The sequence below is a fragment of the Ctenopharyngodon idella genome, chromosome 21, assembly GCF_019924925.1.
Source record: "Ctenopharyngodon idella isolate HZGC_01 chromosome 21, HZGC01, whole genome shotgun sequence".
Lineage (NCBI taxonomy): Eukaryota > Metazoa > Chordata > Actinopteri > Cypriniformes > Xenocyprididae > Ctenopharyngodon > Ctenopharyngodon idella.
In genome coordinates this window covers 12566362-12589112 of record NC_067240.1, presented here as the reverse complement: position 1 = coordinate 12589112, position 22751 = coordinate 12566362, and the positions used below count along the sequence as shown (strand labels likewise).

General features: G+C 37.5%; 2 protein-coding genes across 5 annotated transcripts in view; one reads left to right on the top strand and one right to left on the bottom strand.

Annotated features, from left to right (window-relative positions):
• The first annotated feature begins 323 nt into the window (after positions 1 to 323).
• Positions 324 to 9458, top strand: dusp4 (dual specificity phosphatase 4). The gene is made up of 4 exons (XM_051877779.1): positions 324 to 837; positions 1751 to 1878; positions 2589 to 2808; positions 5342 to 9458. The coding sequence occupies exons 1-4, from the start codon at positions 462 to 464 to the stop codon at positions 5719 to 5721; spliced, it is 1104 nt and encodes a 367-aa protein (XP_051733739.1). The 5' UTR covers positions 324 to 461; the 3' UTR covers positions 5722 to 9458.
• tnksa (tankyrase, TRF1-interacting ankyrin-related ADP-ribose polymerase a) overlaps positions 8425 to 22751 on the bottom strand; it is a 103438-nt gene continuing 89111 nt past the window's right edge. For all 4 annotated transcript variants that reach the window (XM_051877698.1, XM_051877696.1, XM_051877697.1 and 1 more), the window contains 9 exons: positions 22238 to 22475; positions 19865 to 19947; positions 16335 to 16455; positions 16123 to 16220; positions 13095 to 13169; positions 12883 to 12988; positions 12516 to 12702; positions 10148 to 10304; positions 8425 to 10066 (listed from right to left, as the gene is read on the bottom strand). In XM_051877698.1, the coding sequence (XP_051733658.1) occupies positions 9980 to 10066; positions 10148 to 10304; positions 12516 to 12702; positions 12883 to 12988; positions 13095 to 13169; positions 16123 to 16220; positions 16335 to 16455; positions 19865 to 19947; positions 22238 to 22475 (1152 nt within the window). In that variant the 3' untranslated portion in view covers positions 8425 to 9979. The remainder of the gene's footprint in view (positions 10067 to 10147; positions 10305 to 12515; positions 12703 to 12882; positions 12989 to 13094; positions 13170 to 16122; positions 16221 to 16334; positions 16456 to 19864; positions 19948 to 22237; positions 22476 to 22751) is intronic.

The window sequence follows — 22751 nt, the reverse complement described above, 5'->3', positions numbered from 1 at the left end:
GTGCACACTGTGGATTCGTGTTAATTGTACTTTATTTGCTCGTCGTCTTGTCGTGGGTACATGGTCTGTTTATTTGTCCTCATTCACAATGTTGCTTGCTTTTAGACATTATTTAAATGTAATTTCAGCAGACCGTTTCGTCATTTCAAAAGAAATATTTGATGGCTGAATTCTGGTTAGAATGTGACGGCAGTCATCATCGATCGTCGCTGACACTTATGAATGAAGAGCGCCTAATGAATGGAGCTCGTAGCAGACGTCATCTTCATTGTGACGTCGCGATCCTTTTATGGAGCGCGCGTCTGAAGCCCATTCATAAAACGGAAAGAGAACTGCCCCTGGTAGTAAAGCTCTCAGGAGGGTAACACAACATTACACTGCGCACTGGCAACGCTGGATTTGACGTATTATTGTTATTAAACCACAGTTTGACCGTGACCAGTCCCCATCGGAGGAGGAAAATGGTCACCATGGACGAACTTAGTGAAATGGATTGCAACGTTTTGAAGAGGCTGATGAAGGACGACAGTGCGAAATGTCTGCTTTTGGACTGTAGATCGTTTTTAGCGTTCAGCGCAGGTCACCTTCGCGGTGCTGTAAATATTCGCTGTAACACGATAGTTCGGAGGCGAGCGAAAGGCTCCGTTAGTTTGGACCAGATTCTGTCCGGTGACGATGAAGCGAGAGCCCGTCTAAAATCAGGACTGTACTCCGCCGTTATCTTGTACGACGAGCGGACCTCCGATACAAACAATATGAAAGAAGACAGCACAATCACCCTGGTACATAACGCTTTGTGTAGGGATACATTTAGGACAGAAGTCTTTCTGCTAAAAGGTAAATTCAAATCTACTCTACACGAAAAAAAAAAATCAACTGTTATTGTATTTCTTCTTTATTTAGTCTAACTGAAATAAAGCTGCCATGTTCTGGGAAAATATCTGTTGTATAGATGTTTTCACTGTGGTCCAATCTAAGCATCATGTCTGCTCTAAGATAATGATGTAATGTAGATTGCCATATTCCCTTTTGGAAAATCCAGCTTAAGATAGTAGCTGTTTTTGGAACATGGTAGCTGGTCTAAGCTGGTCCACGCTGGTCATTTGCTGGATAACATGTTCCAACTTGACCACCTTGAGCTGTTTGACCATTTAGAAAGCCACATTTCTGAAGACAATATTCACATCTTGACAATAATTTCCATGTGTTCCCAATTTTAGGGTTGTTTTATAGACACAAACCAACTATTTAATATGCCTCACATTTATTTTTATTTTTTTAAAGATTGCTGCATTTTAGAGATTTAGGCCTTTTTGTATTGTGTTAAATTGTGAGGCTTGATAATATGTCAGGCTGACTATTTTTTGTATTGAAAATGGCATAAGGCTTGCCTGAAAAGAGTGGACCTGAATTAAAATGTCAGATCTGCGTTATATATTTTTGAGATTATCGTGGTTAATTAATGTTACAAGTGATCAGTCATTTACTGCATTATCTTTGTGTGTTGAAATGAGAAAATGGTCGTATTTTATCAACGATTATCTTTTAAGTGTAATATCTGAATGCAACCTCTGTGTGACTTCAGTAAAAATATCCAATTCAAGTATCAAATAAAATTTGGTTAAATGAAGTTGGTCTGGCTAGTCCTAAAACCCCTTAAACAGCCAACAGATCAGTGTGTATGTGTTTATTTAAGCAGGAATCAGTTTAAACAAATGCATTAAACACTTTTCACTTTTTCACTTTATAGGAGGCTACGACCGATTTTCCACACAGTATCCCGATTACTGTTTGAAAACCAAAACATTGGCCGTATCCAGCCCTCAGTCCAATGTGGAGACCAGCTGCACCTCCTGCGCAACTCCCCAGCATGACCAGGTAACTACATTAGCAGCGGTGGATACTTTGAGGTCAGCTAATGGGCAGCATTGTGTAACATTAAACGTCCTGTTGACTGCTGTCATCCGCTGCTCCTTCCGGCTGATGTAGCAGTACTTTTGAGTGCGTTCGTCCGGCCTTCCTCCGTGATGGGGGTGTACTATGTCAGACACTCCAGTACGTTTCAGTGTTGATTCCCACATCGATCATTTCCTGTCTCTACAGCTTGTTAAGCAGGCCACCAATGACATAACAGTGGGCCAAATCGATATGCATTTCCCGAATAAATAAACTGGACATTATTAGAGTGACCTTTTTAGCAGAGGTGTGAGTGGCCTGATGTTGTAATCTGTTACAATTGCTTTTGATCATTTATTGAGAGGGGCCTGTAATTTTTTGAATGTAAGGATTAATAAATTTAGGTTTTAATTAATAAACGCATTTATTACACTGTAATAAAATTATATGATCAATAAGTTATGACAACATATGTTTTTACATTGCTTTAACTCATCAAAATAAGCAGTTTTCAACTTTTTTTATGAATTATACAAGATTAAACTCATTTTTTAAAGACAGATACTGTAATTTAAGTTGAAATGACTTGAACATCCAAGTTAAAAATGTAAGGCAGCATCCTTTTTTTTCTTACAGTGTATTATTATTATTTCAATGTATTAAATTTAGTTTTTGCCCCTTTTTTATTACAGGGTGGGCCTGTGGAAATCCTCCCTTTTTTATTCCTTGGCAGTGCTTTCCATGCATCTAAAAAGGACGTGCTAGATCGTATGGGCATTTCTGCTCTATTGAATGTATCTTCAAACTGTCCAAACCATTTTGAAGGGGATTACCAGTACAAGTGTATCCCGGTGGAAGACAACCATAAGGAGGACATCAGTTCTTGGTTCATTGAAGCCATTGAATTTATAGGTATGATCAATTTTATTTTACTTTTAATAATAATTATTCATTTTTAATAAAATCTGTTTTTTATGAATGCATGCATGTATGTAAATTGGTGTTTGGATGGTTAGGGTAGGTGTAGCCGTCGGTGTGTAAATCAGTCTTGGTTGTTATGGGTCTTTTCAACTGCAAATGACGTGCATTTCATCAGCAATTAAAACGTTGATCTGCATTGCAGAGCTTTTGCAACAATTACACCCTCCTTTTTAGTCTAGCACCCATTTCAATAGCTCAGCTTGGCCATTTATGCATGTAGCATAAAGGAGCTTGTTTGAATGTGTCTTGATTAATAAACGCGATTATGAAAATGGAAGTCCACACGGCAAAGGTGCAAAATACGGGATGAATGCTGCGGTATGGGTGGGTCTTCCTCATAAAAGGGTTTCTGTGACTAAGGGAGGTGTGTGTGTGTGTGGGGGGGGGGGGGGGGGGGGGGGGATCCTGTATATCCAATTTCAGCTCAGCATCCTCTGCACTAAAGCTAGGCCCACAAGAAGGCTTGCCGCATTTGATCGCACCATCCTAGGTGTGTGTGTGTGTGTGTGTGTGTGTGTGTGTGTGTGTGTGTGCATGTGCTTGTATGTATGCGTCAGAGTGCAGAGCTTAGGGACCAGAGTCTGACTCATCCTCCATTCAGGGGTGCCTTGATACTGGAGTTACCTCAGATCTGGGTGTGTATGGCTGTGCAAAGGCATATATGCAGTGCACATGAAGAAAGTCATCTGACTAATGTTTTCATATACGTGGTTATTTTCTCTTTGTTCCATGCACATGTCATTTTTTTTTTTTTTTTTGTTAATTAGTAGCTTGTTAGTAATGACAGGTGGTGTCTGTGTTTACCGCTAGTGTGAAATCCACCCCAGACCATTTTGCCGGGGTGTTGAGTGTTTGTTGTCCAACTGTGACTATCAGCTTTGGGTGAATGTGTAATTTTCAGTTGTGCATGCATTTCTTGAATTACATTGTCCTAATTATTGGGTGTTTTGAGTGGTAATAATACCCACAGATCACAGCTCATTGTGTATAGCAAACTGTTCAACTAGTAACAGTTGAACATTTTTTTTTATCATTTTGTATTTTAATATTTAATTTTAGGGATGTTTTATTTTAGATTTAATTGTTCATATATTTTATTTGTAAAAATGACATGTTTTTATATCAAACTTTGGTAGTTTTACATGTCAATCAGACAGCCTCTTGTCTGATTGTACAGGCTTTTTAACAGTAGTGATGCACAGGAGATAATTAAATCCAGTGCTAACTGAAAAACACTGTGTTCTCACTGTAAGTTAGTACAGTGTAATAAGTGTAATTTGGTCGATCTTCAGTCAGTCTAGTTCTTTGCGTCGGTTAGTTTAATTAATAGTTTAATAAAAGATTCACAAAGTCACGTTACATTTAGAATCAGACGGACAAATTGCTTGTTTAATGAACTCTGTGAATCCTTCAGAGCGGTTTCAATTAAAACAACATACTCATTACTTCTATTAAAAAATTTGTGTAATGAATTTCATATGACAGAAGGGCTTTTCACACTGCGCTTAACCCCGGGTTATCGACGTTCTAAACATCGTTTTTAACCTCGGGTAAAGGAACGTTTCACACTCGTAATTTAGAAGCGGGGTTAACACCGCTTTTTACCCGGGGTTATGAAACCCTGCTCCGGAGCAGGATTGGCTCCGCTTTTGCGGAGTTATCCCCGCATTGCGGTGCCAAACTTGTACAGTGTGAAACGATGCGGTGTTAGAATGCTACAGCTAGACACTTAGCAACGGATAACCAATAGCGTGCCTCATATTTGCCTTCTTTTGACAGTCACAGAAACACTGTGCATTATATATAAACAGTAAATTCAACATTTGAGAGGAAAAATGTCAAATGCTGACAGAAAACGCGACAATTTGAGCGAAGAAGAGACTGTTTAATTCTTACCTTTATAGTCCAAAATGTCCATTCAGTATAAACTCGATAGTAGGCTACAGTCGGCAATTCGAGGATGCGCAATGCTAGAGCTAGCCTATGTAAACAGGTCGCGTGCTGCGTTTATCCAATCAATGACACTGACACCGCAAATATGCAAATAAGAACGTTAACCCAGAATTTAGAAATATACAATGTGAAATTGTCAACCCCGGGTAAATTATGAGCAGTGTGAAACGTGAAACAAGATAACCCAGGATTCCATTTACCCGGGGTTTAGAATGACCCAGGGTGAACTATTTCAAGTGTGAAAAGCCCTAGTGTGTACTTAAATAATAACGTTAGATTTTTTTTTTTTTTTTAAATATAATGATTTATATATATATATATATACATACATACATACACACATATATGTGTATGTATGTATATGTATGTATATGTGTGTATGATTGTTACCATGTCTTCAATATGAGCCTGCATCAAAAATTTGCGGGCGTCAGCTTCACTGTGTATGCGGTAAGATGACTCATATCTGAGCTTCATCTGTGCTCAACGACACTCTCTGCTCTTTCCTCAGACTCTGTCAAAGATTCCAACGGCCGTGTTCTGGTGCACTGTCAGGCTGGCATCTCGCGGTCAGCCACTATCTGCCTGGCGTACCTGATGAAGAAGAAGCGGGTGCGTCTGGAAGAGGCCTTCGAGTTTGTTAAACAGCGGCGCAGTATCATCTCCCCCAACTTTAGTTTCATGGGTCAGCTGCTGCAGTTTGAGTCTCAGGTGCTGGCCACTTCCTGTTCTGTAGAGGCCGCCAGCCCTTCCGCCACTCTAGGCCCCAAGTCTTCCTCCACCCCCACATCACCCTTCATCTTCAGCTTCCCCGTGTCAGTGGTGTCGCACAGCCAGCCCAGCAGCCTCACCTACCTACAAGGTCCCATCACAACATCGCCAAGCTGCTGATACAATGCGAAAAAAAACTGCACGCGCACACCGGGAAGGCCAAATTTCTCTGACAATATTTCACTCGGCACAATCACACGGTCGTTCCAGCTGAGCTGCAGCTTTTTTATTTTTATTTTTGACGGCTTCACTGGTAACCCGCCATCATCTAACTCACTTTGCAGTCTTTATTGCGAAGAATAGGTCGTAATATCCTGTGAGGACAGTTCATCTCCTTCATTTCCTGTGGTTCACTTCCAAAGACTTTTCATTTGGGCAAGTGGGGATGAAGTGCAGGAGGTCCTTCGACCCTGACAGGTTCTTCGCATTGCATCTGGACTTCCCATTTATCACTTCCTCTTTCGCAGGCCTTCCTGAATTCCTTTAATAGAGACAGCCGTGGCATGACCTTTGGCAGGAAGTGTCATTCATCAAGTTGGTTTTGCATTTGTCAGTGCCTTGTACAGAGAAGGTACACAAACACTTTTACTCACATCTGCCCCATTGCCTTTCCTTCAGAACAATCGTGAACAAGACATTCAAAGCATTTCAATCTGCAATATAGATCCACTCATGTCACAGATCAGAGCAATAACCTGATTCTCCTTCCTCCCAGTCGCCACCAAAGCACTGTATGGTCTGTTTTCTTTTGTTATATTGTTTGATCATGATTTGAAATGTCTGATTTTCTTTGCCAATTTGTACTGAGGAGATCTCATGAATTATTTCTGCTGTATGCCTTACCAACTATGACTGTGGCGTTCTTCCGCATGGAATGTTCTCATTAATAGACTATTTAAGGAATAGTTGATAATGATGCCGGGTTATACACTGAAACTTTTTACACTGGAGATTGGGATTATTGGGAAGCCACTTTCCTACGAGTCAATTTGGTTTTTAGTATTCCCTTTTGAGAAGCTCTGTGAGGGGAAACATGCCTTGAAGAGTCCATATAGCAGATGGTATATGTATGTGTGTTAGGACCTACTTTTTTATGAGATTGTGGGAACCTTTTATAGCACTTTTAAGTGATGCAAAATTGATTTGAGGTTTGTTTTGCACCTCGACGGAATTGAAGTTATAAGCAAGCAGCGTTCCCTCCCCCTTTTTTGGGCATATTACGTGGTCTGTTTGTCTGTCAATCACTGATGAGATGAATGCAATAATTTTTACTGTACTTGTGAAATGTTATTGTCTGACGGCTCATGGCAATATCATTCAGAGGGTTAAGTTTTTTTTTTAACTCTACCATGTTGTTGTATTATTATATGTACATTTTATTTATCTCACGATTGTCATTGTTAAATATAAATTGTGTTCTTTAATGAAAGTGTGGCGTGATTTAATTGTATAGAAGAAAAAAAAATCTACAGATGATGGATCATATTTTGCTCTATAGCAGTAGGCCTGTAAGTAATATTGCTATCATTTTGTAAAATGAATAGAACATGAGCCATCTCATTATTTCTTACATGGACTAAGAAAAGATATAAAAGAATAGGCCGCGCTATTATGCAGGATAAGTGAATTAGTATTATATCTGATAAATGGGGATATGATTTTGAATCGAGTCAATAGATGCTCATTTTAAAGAGTCACAGCGCCCTCTAACGTGTGTTCTGTTAGCTGAATTCACGTCATGGTCAATTCTGACTCATGTAAACAATCCTTCTCACTTATTTGACGAGAAGTTCGCTAAAAAACAAAACAATAGCGACTTCCTTTATTATATTGTTGCATTTAACCATCAGAGACACACTGTAGCTAAACTGTAACACCTTTAAAGCAAATCATTTTGCTAGTGTCTTTGATTAAATGTAGAAGCTGAAACACACAAACATAGACACAACACTATTTTTGGTCATATTTAAAGTATCACAATTCTCAACATTTTTAGTAAGCAATCGTAAAGATGTAAAATGATGTTAAGCGTAGCTTAATGTAAATATATAGAGTTGCCTACTCTGGGAAACGACCCAACAGGGTCGCCAGCGTTTGACCAACGAATTTCCATAAATTTCATGACCTTTCCGGTCAATTATTACTGAATTTTTAATTTAAATTTTAATTCAGACGAAGTCAGTATTGAATGAATCATTCGGGCAATTTTTTGAAGACGTTCAAATGATTCATTGAAAAGAACCGACAGTTCACTCCACTCACAAATCGAATACCACTATTAAGTGCAAATACTTCGCAACACAAAAGAAATGTGAATTGAATATTTAAAAGCAGAGCATAACCAGAACATGTATACTATTTCCATGAAAACAATTTTAAAATTACCTGATATTATTTCCATTTATTTTGACTTTCCATGAACGCAGCTGCACTGTAGGCCTCTAAATATGTATTGTCAGGTACTTTACAGAGGTTCAGTAAAGTGTGTGGATGTATATGTTATTATAACTGATGAAATTTTACAACATTTAAAGCCCAGCAGACTTTCTTAAACTTAAAGTCAAAATAAGCATAAATATATTTTTGTATGACCAATGTCTTCCTAAAAAACTCACATATTAAAAAAAAAAAAACCCCTCTCTGAGGGTTAAACTGACAGAACTAAAACAAGAATTTATTATTTAAATTATACAAATTAAATCAAATATATTACCATTACAAAAAGGCTATTGTACTGTGTAAAAAAAAAAAAAAAAAAAGTATTATACTGAATAGGGGAACTGATTAAGATTTAGCAAGTGTGAAAAAAGACAACAGACAGTATTTATGACATGTACTTTATTAAGACCATTTTACATGATTGAGGAGTGTTTGATTAATCCGCAGATGGCTTACAGTAGATAAGCCGCTTCTGATTATAGTTCACAGGAACATGGAAATAAAGTAAAAATACAGCTCAGAGAATTGAGAAATAGTTCAGGAGTTAATCTCCCATGTATTGGCTTGAGGGGAGCAGTGGACATGTCTGTGCTCATACTACTAAGAGAAGAAGAAAGGTCTGCGCTCTCTCTCTCTCTCTTGTTTGAACACAGAGAGTCCTGGAGTAAGGCAGATGACCTCCAGTACACATGTACAGAACCACAAACTACACCTGAGCAAAGCAACCAAACCATGAGACATCCAGAGGTAGAACCATGTCCTTCATTTCATTCTGTAACATGAACGCGAGTCAGCAGAGCTGCTGATATCAGTAGTGTGTAACAGTTAAAACGTTACGGAGACCCTCGTAAAAGAGGCGTTTCTCTGACGCCAGAGAAACAGGACTGGAATGAACAAGATTTAGGAATTCCCGTGGTTGTGATCCAAAACAAACCCAAAGCAAAAGGAGCGACTTCCAAAGCGGAGTCACATGGTCGTCCGAAAATATAGAAGGAAAGATCTGAAAGCAAGAATTCCCACTTCCTTTACAGTACTACAGTAATAAAACCCACTCTGAATCAGTAAACAACATTAAAAGCTATACAAAGGCATTGTCCATTACACAACCTGTACATTACTGGAATTTTTTTTAACCTACATCTTTTTTTAAAATTATTTTGAATAACTTAAGTCCTGCTTAAAAGTGCAAATTCTTAAAAGATCGATTTTCAGATTAGGCTATGACAATGGAATGGGACATTCTGACCAGTATTCCTGTGCAAAGATATGTAAAAATATGAGTATTTGGGGAAAGAAAAATTTTTTAATAATTTTATTTAGCTATTTTGTGGTCAAAGGCTTTTTTGAATAGTTCTGGTCTCTGCATCGACATTCTCTTTGCTTTAAAACCCCTCTAAGGCTTTTTTTTTTTTTTTTTTTTTAACAACAATGCATAAAGGAAAAAAACCCACAACAATGCGATTTTCAGGGTCTTTAGTAAACTTCAATAAAGGAAAGGAGGATTGCTGAAATGTCAGGTCCCTTTGAGAAGTGGTCTGTTATTGTGAACTATATTAATGAAAATAAAACGGGTAATTAATCACAGTACTAGTAAAACCGTTTCAAAGAAAGGAAGCTAATGCTTGAACAGTGTTAAATCGTGTAGAATGACAGGGAAGAGGTCACTTGTTGTCTTTCACGGAGCAGGCGACAGTCCTTTCAGCTGAGCCCTGAAACAACATTGTGGCCTATATCCTGACCTTTGACCCGAAGAGGAGGGCCAGGACATGGCCAGCCAAGGCAACTCTTTCTTGTAAACACTCACGAGGACAAAAATGAAGCATAACTGCAAATTAAAGAGGCAGTGCAGAGGCTTACGGGTGAGTGAATGTGAGTGTGTAAAATGTCTGGGTAACAGTCTGAGCATTTTGCAGGGCCGCTGATCTGGGACCTGCTTAGACTAGGACTTCTGCTCCGCCGCTGCTGGGGAAGGAGGTGTGCTGTCTGGCTTGATGATCTGGTATGTGATGAGGTACTCTGGGTAGGCCTGCAAAAACACAAAAATTGGATTATCTATTACTTAAAAACTTTATATAGTTCCAGCTGTTCAATATCTGAGCTCTTTTACCTGTTCCCCTCGGTAGATGACATATTCGGCATAGGCTAGCCCGTTGACGCTGGGTCGGCCGATGACGGAATGGTGCCCTGGAGGAGCGTGGGCCATCTTCATGGCACTGAATTGCAAGAAGGATTTACCCAAAGTCACCCGGCAAAACAGCATCTGCCTGCAAACAGCACAATTTCATTTGTAATAAATACAACAATAACATTGTGTTTTAATGAAATTATATATATATATTTTTAATATAATTATAATTATTACAGTATAATTTATAATATATTAATGATATAATTTAAAATAAAAACAGCATTTAAAATAAATAAAATTATAATAATGAAATTATATAACAAATATAGAATTTGTTATATATACAAATTTATATTTATAGGTTACAATATAATTTTTTTATATATACATTACCAGTCAAAAGTTTGGAAACATTACTATTTTTCATGTTTTTGAACAAAGTCTCTTATGCTCATTAAGGCTGCATTTATTTCATAATAAATACAGAAAAAACAATAATATTGTGAAATATTATTACAATTTAAAATTATGGTTTTCTATTTTAATATACTTTAAAATATAATTTATTTCTGTGATGCAAAGCTGAATTTTCAGCATCATTACTCCAGTCTTCAGTGTCACATGATCCTTCAGCAATCATTCTAATATGCTGATTTGATACTCAGTTATTATCAATGTTGAAAACAGTTGTGTTGCTTAATATTTTTTTGGAACCTGTGATACTTTTTTCAGGATTCATTGACGAATAAAAGGTTAAAAAGAACAGCATTTATTCAAAATATAAATCTTTTCTAACAATATGAACCTTTACTATCACTTTTTATCAATTTAACACATCCGTGCTGAATAAAAGTATTAATTTCTTTAAAAAAAAAAAAAGAAAAAAGAAAAAAAATTACTGACCCCAAACTTTTGAACGGTAGTGTATATTGTTATAAAAGATTTCTATTTTAAATACATGCTGATATTTTTTAACTTTTTAATTCATCAAAGAATCCTGAAAAAGTATCACAGGTTATAAAATAATATTAAGCAGCACAACTGTTTCCAACATTGATAATAAATCAGCATATTACAATGATTTCTGAAAGATCATGTGACACTGAAGACTGGAGTAATGATGCTGAAAATTCAGCTTTGCATCACAGAAATAAATTATATTTTAAAGTATATTAAAATAGAAAACCATAATTTTAAATTGTAATAATATTTCACATTATTGTTTTTTCTGTATTTATTATGAAATAAATGCAGCCTTAATGAGCATAAGAGACTTCGTTCAAAAACATTTAAAAATAGTAATGTTTCCAAACTTTTGACTGGTAGTGTACAATAATCATTTAAAATAAAAATAATAATAATATAATTTGGACATGTATCACATCTAATGTGTAAATAAAGTATTACATAGAAGTACCCTACATCCGTGGACAGTTTTAGATGAATTCATTTTAGAAATTAGAATTTTAATCAATAATTATTTACAGTGTTAGATTTTCTTTATACGTTTGTACAATAATCACTTTTGTACTAAACCAGTTGAGAAGCACTGGATTATTGGATAGACAGCACCATCAGCTGGTCATTTAGAGTAAGTACTCCTGTTTTTTTCATTAAAGGTGGGGTAAGCGATATTTCAAAAACGCTGTTTGGAAGTTACTCGGACCGACGAATAAACAACAACAAACGTGTGTAGCCTATCAGCATTAGGGAGTGTATGATGGTGCAGGAGAGAGAACGAGCAAGAGGGAGATTTCGAGAAAGACTGCATAAATGATGAGACAATACAAAAGAGAAAAGCTCAGAAGAAATCACTGGAAAATGAAGGGTTATGACTGGGCAGGAGCTTTAGGACCCACGTTAATATTACAAAACCTTTCCTGATTTCAAATATCAACAATGTCCAACAGTGTTTTTGAAATATTGTTTAATACCTTTAATAAGCAACAATTCATATCAAGAGCTAATCTAAGATCTTTTTCAATGTGGGTTACACACAACAAACTTCCATATTCTGTAAAACTGGTTTCATCGCTTCCAGTTTAGGACTTTTGTATGTGCTTCTTTAAGTATAGAGCTGTTTTACTCAAGATATCTTCAAAGGAGCGAGTAAAAACCGATGTTCATCGCATATGAAGATGGATATCTAAAAGTTTTTTATTTTTCTTCTTCTCACTAACATTCAGATATTACGATCGAATAAAACGTCAACAATAAAAATAACTAACTAGCTTAGCTGATTACCTTAAAAGTCCATAGATATCACTGTCAGCGTTTTCATGTTTGCTCAGGTGACGTTTGTCAAAGCCTATTACTCTTAAAGGGGAAGAATCAGATGTGTATGTACCTGTGACAGATGTAACAGGATCGGTCTTTATGTGTGGGGCAGCCCGTCCCTCCTCCGATGCCATACACATACTGGTTGCTTTTTGAGGAGTTCTCTGCAAAGTAGATTCCTGCCCCAAACATCCCCCCGATGTAGGCGTGCCTCTCATCAAACCCTTTATGGATGATGGCGTTGATGAATGGTGACCCTTGTAGATTAAGAAAAAGGAAACTGATTAGCCTTATGTAAAAACTGGAAAACTGGGATTACACTGTTTGAAAGCAGCTTTTGAGTCTGAAATGGGGAAAAAAAAGGTTCTTTTGTAGCTTGAACTTTCCCAAATCGCATTTATTCATCTCGTGACAGTGAGCTGGAGCAGTACCAGTACCGTGAAAGAGCATGCGCTCGTTGTGGTGGTTGTGGTTCTCGTCTGCAATCTCCTTCTGCCTGTGAGCGTATCGCTCCCTCAGCTTCTTGTTCACCACCTTCTGAATCTGTACCAACATTTTACAAAGTTGACATCGTTGCTTAGACATTTCATCAAACATTTGAACCATAAACTAACTAAACAAATGTCTAGAATATATGGAAATCACTCACCTTCAAGATGTTGTACCTGCTGAAAACGCCCCCCGCATTGCCACCATCCCTGTGCTCTCTGATCGTACTTTGGAGCTGTAAACAAAAACAATTCTATGTTATGTCATAATACAAAAAAAAAAAAAAAATCAAAGAGCATGCAGCCCTTCAATAGGGTGAAATAAAATAAAAATAAAATGTTACATAACATTATATAAGAGAGCTAACTAACTTAAATAAGATTATACTAAAGATATCAAAGACTATTAAATTATAGCTCACACACTAAAATAAAGTAAATAAGTAAAATAAGACTACAAATAATTTATATAAGACTATAAATAAGTTGTACCTTATCACACACTAAAATAATAAAATAAAATAAAAATAGGTCTACAAATAAGTTATAAAAGACCATAAATAATTTTAATAATTATAAAACTATAGAACTGAAAAATACACAAAATAAAATACATTAAAAAAATCAGTTATATAAGACAAAATTTTATCACACTAAAGTAAAATAAATAAGATTACAATGAGTTTTAGTACTATTAAAAAGTTACTTATCGCACATCAAAATGAAAAAAGTGCATCCCAATTCGTGTACTTATCTATTCTATGATGTTTTGTATTATAAATAGTCTGAGTAGCGCGTTCACACTGGAAATTCAAAAAGAAAAAGTACACTTTAAATAGCCAGATGACGTACTTAATTAACCCCCCCCCCCAAAAATGAAGTGTGGAATGTTAGACACTTCATGCACTCAACTGTCGCAGCTTTAAAGGGTTAGTTCACCCAAAAATGAAATTTCTGTCATTAATCACTCATCCAAGAGTTTTTTTTAATCCCCCATAGAAAGCAACGACATTACCACATTCAAGGTCCAGAAAAGTAGTAAAGACATCATTAAAATAGTCAACGTGACTACAGTGGTTCAAACTTAATGTTATGAAGCGACGAGAATACTTTTTGTGCGCAAAAAAACAAAACAAAAATAACGACTTTATTCAACAATTTCTTCTCTTCCCTGTCAGTCTCCTATGCAGTTGACGCAGTGCAGCGCTTCCATGTTTACGTCAGAACGCTGGCTCAGTATTGGCTGACGCTGTTCACATGAGCACCACGACGCATGCGTGTGATGCTGACTCAGGAGCCGGCCAATACAGAGGTGGCGTTCTGACGTAAACACGGAAGCTCTGCAATGTGTCTTCAACGTAAACTGTTTAGAAGAATGACAGGGTAGAAAGGAAACTGTTGAATAAAGTCATCATTTTTGTTTTGTTTTTACACACAAGTATTCTCGTCACTTCATAACATTAAAGTTGATCGACTGTAGTCACGTTGACTATTTTAACAATGTCTTCACTACTTCTCTGGACCTTGAATGCGGTAATTTTGTTGCTTTCTATGGGAGATAAAAAACTTATCGGATTTCATCAAAAATATCTTAATTTGTGTTCTGAAGATGAACGAAGGTCTAATGGGTTTGCAAAGATGTGAGGGTGAGTAATTAATGACAGAAATTTCATTTTTGGGTGAACTAACGTAACGGAGGGGGCGGGGCTATCAGACCCCACTGATGAATGACAAAACCTTATAAATTCATACACTACACGGTTCAGTACATAGTGCATAGTGTACAGTGCGTCATTTGGGACACAACTTGTAAGTTATATCTCAACGCACACTAAAATAAAAAAAAGATTATAAATAAATTATTTAAGACGTGTAGATATGTAATAACTTTTATGGCACACTAAAATAAATTGATAAAATAAGATTACAAATAGGTTATATAAGACTATAAATTAGTTATAACTTTTACTGCACACCAACACAAATCATATTCCTTCACAAAAAACAAACAAACAAACAAACTATGATATATAATAGGGATGCGGTATCGGCCCGATACCAAGCTCATGTACTTGTACTCGTACTCGTAAAAATACCCCCGATACCAAAGACCGATACCTCACGTGACGTTACCGACAGAATTTTCCGTGCACAGAGACACCGATGGCAAGAGCAGAAACAATGTCAGCCTCAGGGGTGTGGAAATACTTCAAAATTAAAGATGACAACCCACACATTGCGAACTGCATGCTTTCAATCACAATTCGTTATCGATTAGTGAAGGCGAGATAGGCAGAATCGCGCTGAATGACACAGACCAGAAGCGCTCTCTCTCGCGCGCGCGCGCGCTCTCTCTCTCTTTCTTCCGCGCGACCAGAGTTCTCTCAGACAGCGCGCGATCAGTTCTCCTCGCGCCTGAATGGTCAAATGCACACATAGTTGTCAAAATGTCCATCGTGTGGAGTATCTCACGTAAATACAGTCGGTTATGGCTTAAGTGGACGAAACATTTGGGTGAAAACAGGATGTGTGTCAGTATCCATAGATTCGGTCTTAAAGGGACCGTAGCCTAATTAAATATTTGTCATTAATGTTAATAAAACAACAAAAGAAGTTAAATAAATGTATACATGGTAAATAAACCTACTGTATCTGAAAAACAAGTTTATTTAATTTGTATCTCTATAGTATTTGTTGTATTGTTTGTAATTTGTTTGTAAATTTCTTTTCATATAACAATTATATATATATTGGTAATTATTGCCCTTTGAAGGTTATTGGACACTGAAATTTTTGTTCTTTAAGTTTGTGACAAGCACATAAAAATTATGACTTTTTTCATTGGAGTAATAATAACGAAGCTGTCCTACATTCATTAGTCTCACTGTGTTGTGCTTGGAAAACTGCAACATCACCAAAAATAAAAAAGAATGAATAAATGTATAGGCATTGGTATTGGTATCGGCGAGTACCAGAAAAAAAATATCGGTACTCGTACTCGGTCCTTAAAAAATGGTATCGGTGCATCCCTAATATATAATATATAAGCCTAAGAAATATCTTAGCATGGCTGGAGCTCTGTGCTGACCAGCATCTACAACCAGACCTGTCCATTTTATTAGGAAGAATATTTCACATGCTTTGGAAGGAAAAAACCCTTAGATCTGCTGATTTGGAATGCACACTCACCTCCTCCTCCACTGACTGAAACTCTTTGTCATCAGGTGCCAGGTCGATCAGCACCGTGCCCTGACTTGCACAGTGGAATGTCAGGTATGGGTTGGCACCTGTAAGGAAGCACACCAACACACAAAACTATCAGGTACCACAGTGTGGTTTGCTTAGTCATGAACAGATGGTGTTTGCAAGGAGACGCTGGAGCTAAACGCTTCTGAACTGACCTTGTTGACCGCCCAGCAGCCTCTCAATGCCTTTGATGAGTTTGTGTCTGTGCCCATATGCATTGATCCCAATCTCCTTGAGCTCCTCATGGCCCATGTCAGCCAGCACATCCAGCGAAATCTAATACAACAAGTGATCACCAATTAGAATTATGGAAACCAAAGTAGGCTGCAGGCAAAACCAAATCACATGAAGTTGTAATTACAAATGCCACCGAGTTATTCATTTCAAGGCCAATTTCGACTGCATCAAAAACAGCCAACAGTGCAATTTTTCATTTTCTCAGCTTGTTGGAATGTGGAACTTCCTCCTACTGAGATGATAAACTCTAAGAGCGGCAGGAGGCTTGGATGGATATTATCGCGTGTGACTCATAACACGCAGAATGATTATTGCTGAATACGCCTCCTACATGGAACACGCAGACAAAAGCAAACACACAGATGCCGATTTGCGCATGCTAGACTGTGAGGCAGGGAGCCGTTGAGCCAGCATGTGTCTTACAAAGGCATTAATGTTTAATCACACGAGACTAAGCATGTGAAATCATTTTGGAACTTAACGAATATGGCCAAACTGATATATCTAGTGAGCAGTAGAGACTTCTTTAAAAAAAACATTGTACTTTTAATCTTTTGAACAGCAGTGTATGAATTGAAGTGAATGACCGCCCCATTACCGATGACTCTGCGTCAGCCTGTGTAATCTCAAACTCTCACACTCCCAATTCCAATGGCCTGCTTATTGGCAATGCATCACATCTATGATAGGTCTGTCAAAGGCCATTAGCCCAGGAGCTGCCAACTGCTCCGTCTCTCTCAGGAAGCACTGCACACTTCAATCGATAGGACTCGCAGGACTGACCATTATCGCCGTGAAGGTGTGATGGCCACAGCTGGAAAGATTCCATTTCTTTCTTTTTTTCTTTTTCTCTCTCTCTAACTCTTTTGGCTAAGTTTTCATTTGTGCCAAAGCTAGAAAAGAACTGCAGCAGATTTACTACAGACTAGTGCAAAACCTTCAAAAACTGACTAGCTGATTTAATCAAGCCTTAATTAAGGACGATAACTATAACAATAAAGTTTTAATCAACATTCTAATTCTAAGAGAATAGGGAAGACCACATCACAACTATAACAATAACGACACAGAGGAACAATATCACTGAAATCACTTTAGGAACTTCTTTTTTTCAGCTGATGAACAATAAAAACATTGACAGCCAATCAAAATCCACCTGACTTTAAAGAGCTTGAGAATTTAAAGTGACAGGCAACATAACTGCAGCATGCGCTTATAATGAACTTTATCGTGCTTGGGTGTGAACGCTAATATATTTCCAGTTATAGTTATCTTTGTTGCTGCTAGTAGACGTTGGTGAGGGTAGCACAGTATTTATTTTTTGACAGGAATGAAAACGAACCTTGTTTTCATCCGTGTTAAAGTCCCCCTGTAGACAATAATTTTATCCCTTAAAACTCATCTTTGATCACCAAAGTGACGCATTTAAACACTTTTTCCTGTGAAAAAAAAAAAATCTTCATGCCTTGAAATAGCTTGAATGTAACTCTCCACCCTTGCTTCATTTTGTATATGCGGATCTATGAATATGCTAATTAGCCCCGCCTCCACTCTCGTGAGCTCAAGAGATCCACTCGGTCAACTTACTGAGGTAAACGCCGCACAATTGTATCGCTTTTTACAACGTCGGACACATAACAGTAATTAATATGATTAGCCTTTTGCTTGACAACATTATCAAATAGCTGCTAATAATGTGTTACTAATGTTACACAAACCATGTTCCCGTTCACCATCTGAGTCAGATGACTGCCATCTAAACATCAATATCCTTAGAAACGCTTTGAACAACTCAGAATGTCAGTGCAGAAAGGCATATAGTTCATCATAACATCGTAATATTCATCATACACCCGCCATATTGCTAAATCTATCCAATTTTTCATATCTACAGAAAAATATACTGGTATGGCTTCTCTTGAGACTCCCCTGCTTCAGAGCGGTCATAGTCAATGATATGCTAAAGCCCGTTGACGTTATTAGTTACAAGGTAGATTGTGATGTAAGAAACGCCAGCGATTTCAAACCATTTTTTTGAAACTGTCTTTAGATCACTGCAGTTTTAAAGAGAAAATACTCAGCAATGGTGTTGACTTATAAATTTGCACATGGTTTGTCTTAAAGCATATTAAAAACACCACATAGACATATAAACTACATTAAAAACTTGATTTTCACCACAGGGGGACTTTAAATTCAATATGGCGTCTATGGTTTTTAGCCTGGTTTTGTTTCTGTACCTGACTGGACGAGTTTATTAGGTGGCGTTTACATTAGTCAAATTCTTGGAATCGGTAAGAATAGCAAACAACAACCAAAATGTCCAACTGAATGTGTGTGGCGGTAGCAGTAGTGCTTTTAAAGAGATGAATTTAAAGACAGCTGTCCAATAAGGTGTTACCGTGCAAACTGTATAGCAGCTAAAGGAAAGCATGATAATTAAAAAGTAAAATATCAAAAGTAAAACATAAGAACCTAAGAATAAACTAGACAACCTCATTAATTTATCAAATGTTGGATTAGTCAACTGATCAACCAGCATGATGCATCTCTATTCAAAGGGAAGTGGAAATGCAGCAGGCATTCTGCAGACATCTAAAAATGACAAATATTTGCATGCTGCCCATCTGACGGCACTAGTAAAGTGAGGAGACAGCTCTAAACTGTGCCGAGGCTTAACTCAGATGCATCTAATGATGACACTGATGCGTGTATGAGATCTGTGAGCTTGTCCTCAATCTCATTTGCACTCAAGTCTTTCGCACCATCTCTGAAATGCTGTTGCATCTTCATGCTCCATCTCCCGTAGGCACAGCGAGGCAGAATAAGATGGAGAGCGAGCAGACGAGTGAGTCACCGTGAGACAGATGAATGCGTCTTACTAAAGCCACAATCAGAACTGATTTCAGCCCCTCACATCAAGCGCTCTTCCCAGCTGGTGGCCGCCAAGACCATTTCTGTTCATCTATGTGCAAATGAGTGGCGGGTCTGGCACAGCGTGCCAATCGCGTCCCACGGCTCGCCCTCACTGAGTCAAAGCTGAGAAGAAGAAAAGCCGGAGGAACAACAGAGTCCTGAGCTCAGTGTGAGGGAGTGGCACGACTGTATTAATCAAAAGAAGAGGCGCAGAGGTCAGCCCCATCACCCAGGATCTCTCTCACACCTAAAAGATTGAGAGATGCTAGTAATCTCAAAGTGCACGGCTGAAGAGGAGATGGCTGGAAATTATAAAGCCAAGGTGCAGAGAGTGAAAGTATATTGAAAGGAGATAATTACTAGGCCACAGATGTCATCGCATTTACATAACTTTGACGAGAAGGACCTAGAGTTCTCTTCAGGAAACAACAGCAGGCTTTTCTACATGGGACAGCTGGCAATTTAATGTGTGGAGTGGAACTGATGAGATTGAGATGATTGAGATTGGTTTGATCCTAGGAAGTGACCTTACCTGTTCCCGCTCAAAAATATCCCTCAAATGCTCCAAACCCAAACTCTTCAGGAACTGACTGATGTTCATATCCAGAATTGTAACTATAGAGAAAAAAACAAAACAAAAACCATCATATCTCATAGAACTATTATCAAACATTTAGGGCTTAGTTACATTTAGGGTTAAAGGATTAGTTCACTTTCAAATGAAAATTAGCCCAAGCTTTACTCACTCTCAAGCCATCCTTTCTTGTTCCTGGTGAACATAATCAAAGAAATATTGATAAATATCCTGACGCATTGGGGCTTTATAATGGCAGTGATAGGGTTCAATGAGTATGAGCTAAAGAAAAATCTTCAATCCACATCCATCCATCATAAATATGTGGTCCACACGGCTCTGGAGGGTTAATAAAGGCCTTCTGAAGCAAAGCGATGCGTTTGTGTAAAAAAAAAAAATGCATATTTAAACAAATATTGTTTTTATTCCACTATATTGACTTTGTCAGCTAAATTCACTGTTAGATTAGATTGATTACACTAGCTATTCACTTGAAAAATAGCATGCTGAGACTTTAACCATAAGAGGCTTTTGGTTATTATCCCATTACAGCTATTGTTCTTATAAAATATTATTACTTTTGTCTGTATTTCAACTCATATATTGCATAATTTCTCAAAAACAGTTTGTTTTAATTTGTATCCAAATTAATCAGATGATAAAATCAGTCTATAATTCATGAATTAGACTAATACAATTTTCGAATCATTAAAGATGCAATATGTAAGAATTTTGCAGTAAAATATGCAAAAACCACTAGGCCAGTGTTATATATTTTGTTCACTTGAGTACTTACAATATCCCAAATGTTTGCAACTATTTGTAAATCGTGAGAAAATTGCAATTTTAACCAAGGCTCCGGGACGTGTGAGGAGTCGCCTGTCAATTGCGTCATACCCGCGTTACCCTCGGTTTCCGTATTTTGTAGAAACCATGGAAACACCAAAGACGCTTTAATATACATGTTTTAATAGACAAGGGAACAACTGTTTTGATATATTTATAGACAGAAATCTAATTGTTGTTATATAGCTCAACACCTTTAGTCTTATTATTTAAATCTAACTTTCTTGCTCTGGAGGGTTAATAAAGGCCTTCTGAAGCAAAGCGATGCGTTTGTATAAAAAAATTTTGCATATTTAAACAAGTTATGAAGTAAAGTATCGAGCTACCACCAGAACGCCTTCCGTATTGAACGTACGCAGAAAGTGTAAAACTCTTGCAGTTCACAAAGCTTACGCTACGTCATGCCCTATTAAACTTACGGAAAAAGTGTAATTGACGTGATGCCAGCTTACACTTTCTTTGCATCGTTTCATTTCAGAAGGCCATTATTAACCCTCCGGAGCTGTGTGGAGCACATTTATGATGGATGGATGTGGATGGAGACACTTTCTTCAGCTCATACTCATTGAACCCTATCACTGCCATTATAAAGCTTGGATGCGTCAGGATATTTAATATTTCTGCAATTATGTTCATCAGAAAGAAGAAAGTCATATACACCTAGGATGGCTTGAGGGTGAGTAAAGCTTGGGCTAATTTTCATTTCAAAGTGAACTAATACTTTAAGGCCCGCTCACACCAAGAACGATAACTATAAAGATAACAATAAAGATATAGTTCTAAAAATCATTATAAATATAAAGGAATAGCACTGTCCACACCATAGCTATAACAATAACGATATAGAGAAACAATATCGTTGGGACCACTTTCAGAACGATTTTTTTCAGGCTGTTGAATGATAAAACACTGACAGCCAATCAGAATCCATTCTAATTCAAGGGCTTGCGCATTAAATGGTAGACGAAATCGCAGAGAAGTTAACCTCCAAGGTCCAGAAAAAGCCACCACTTTTTGACAAGTCAACCCGCCTTTTCAAGGATACTTTAAAGAAAATGGATACATGGAAAACAATCGCCCCTGATTAAATGTCATAGCCCCTGAATAAATGGTGAGAACAGTGTAACATAAAATTATCTCAGGTATCCAGCGCTAGTTTCGACAACAATGTCACTATATTGACTTTGTCAGCTAAATTCACTGTTAGATTAGATTGATTACACTAGCTATTCACTTGAAAAATAGCATGCTGAGACTTTAACCATAAGAGGCTTTTGGTTATTATCCCATTACAGCTATTGTTCTTATAAAATATTATTACTTTTGTCTGTATTTCAACTCATATATTGTATAATTTCTCAAAAACAGTTTGTTTTAAACTGAAATTTTATATCCAACAACAAATATTTGATCAAAAAATTGATTAGTTGTTGCAGACCTACTTACAATAAATAAAAAAAAAGTTACATCACATGATCTACTCACTTTCTCCCTCCTTCCTCTCTGATCCAGTAGCCCCATCAGCAGGGCCTGAGGCTCCAGGTACAGCTAGCTCTGCCAGGGGCCCGGCCAGATTGTCTATGCTGCTGGCGGCGGACAGGCAGGAAGGTGTGGATGCTGGAGAGATGACAGAGGCACTGACCACCGTGGCCTGGGGCTTGAAACAACTAGGCAGCGCTTCAGGGGGCATGGCATCAATCAGCAGAGCCCGGATATCATCAGCCTGGAGATCAGAGAAAAAAAAAATCAACACTAATTTTCTGATCAGTCTGATCAGTTTTAAATACAACTAAACTCATCTAAAATTCATGTTAGAGTAGCATGCTGCATGGGCAAAGGAATAAATTAGATGGTAGTTGTACACAGCATTAGTTTGGCTTCTTGGTCTAGAATTGGACAATAAAAGCTGAGAACAGCTGTGTCATTAGCACCTGGCAAGAGCACAGCCACAAGAGCCCAATTAGTAAAGGTTACGGTAGATTTACCATTTGCTTCGCAC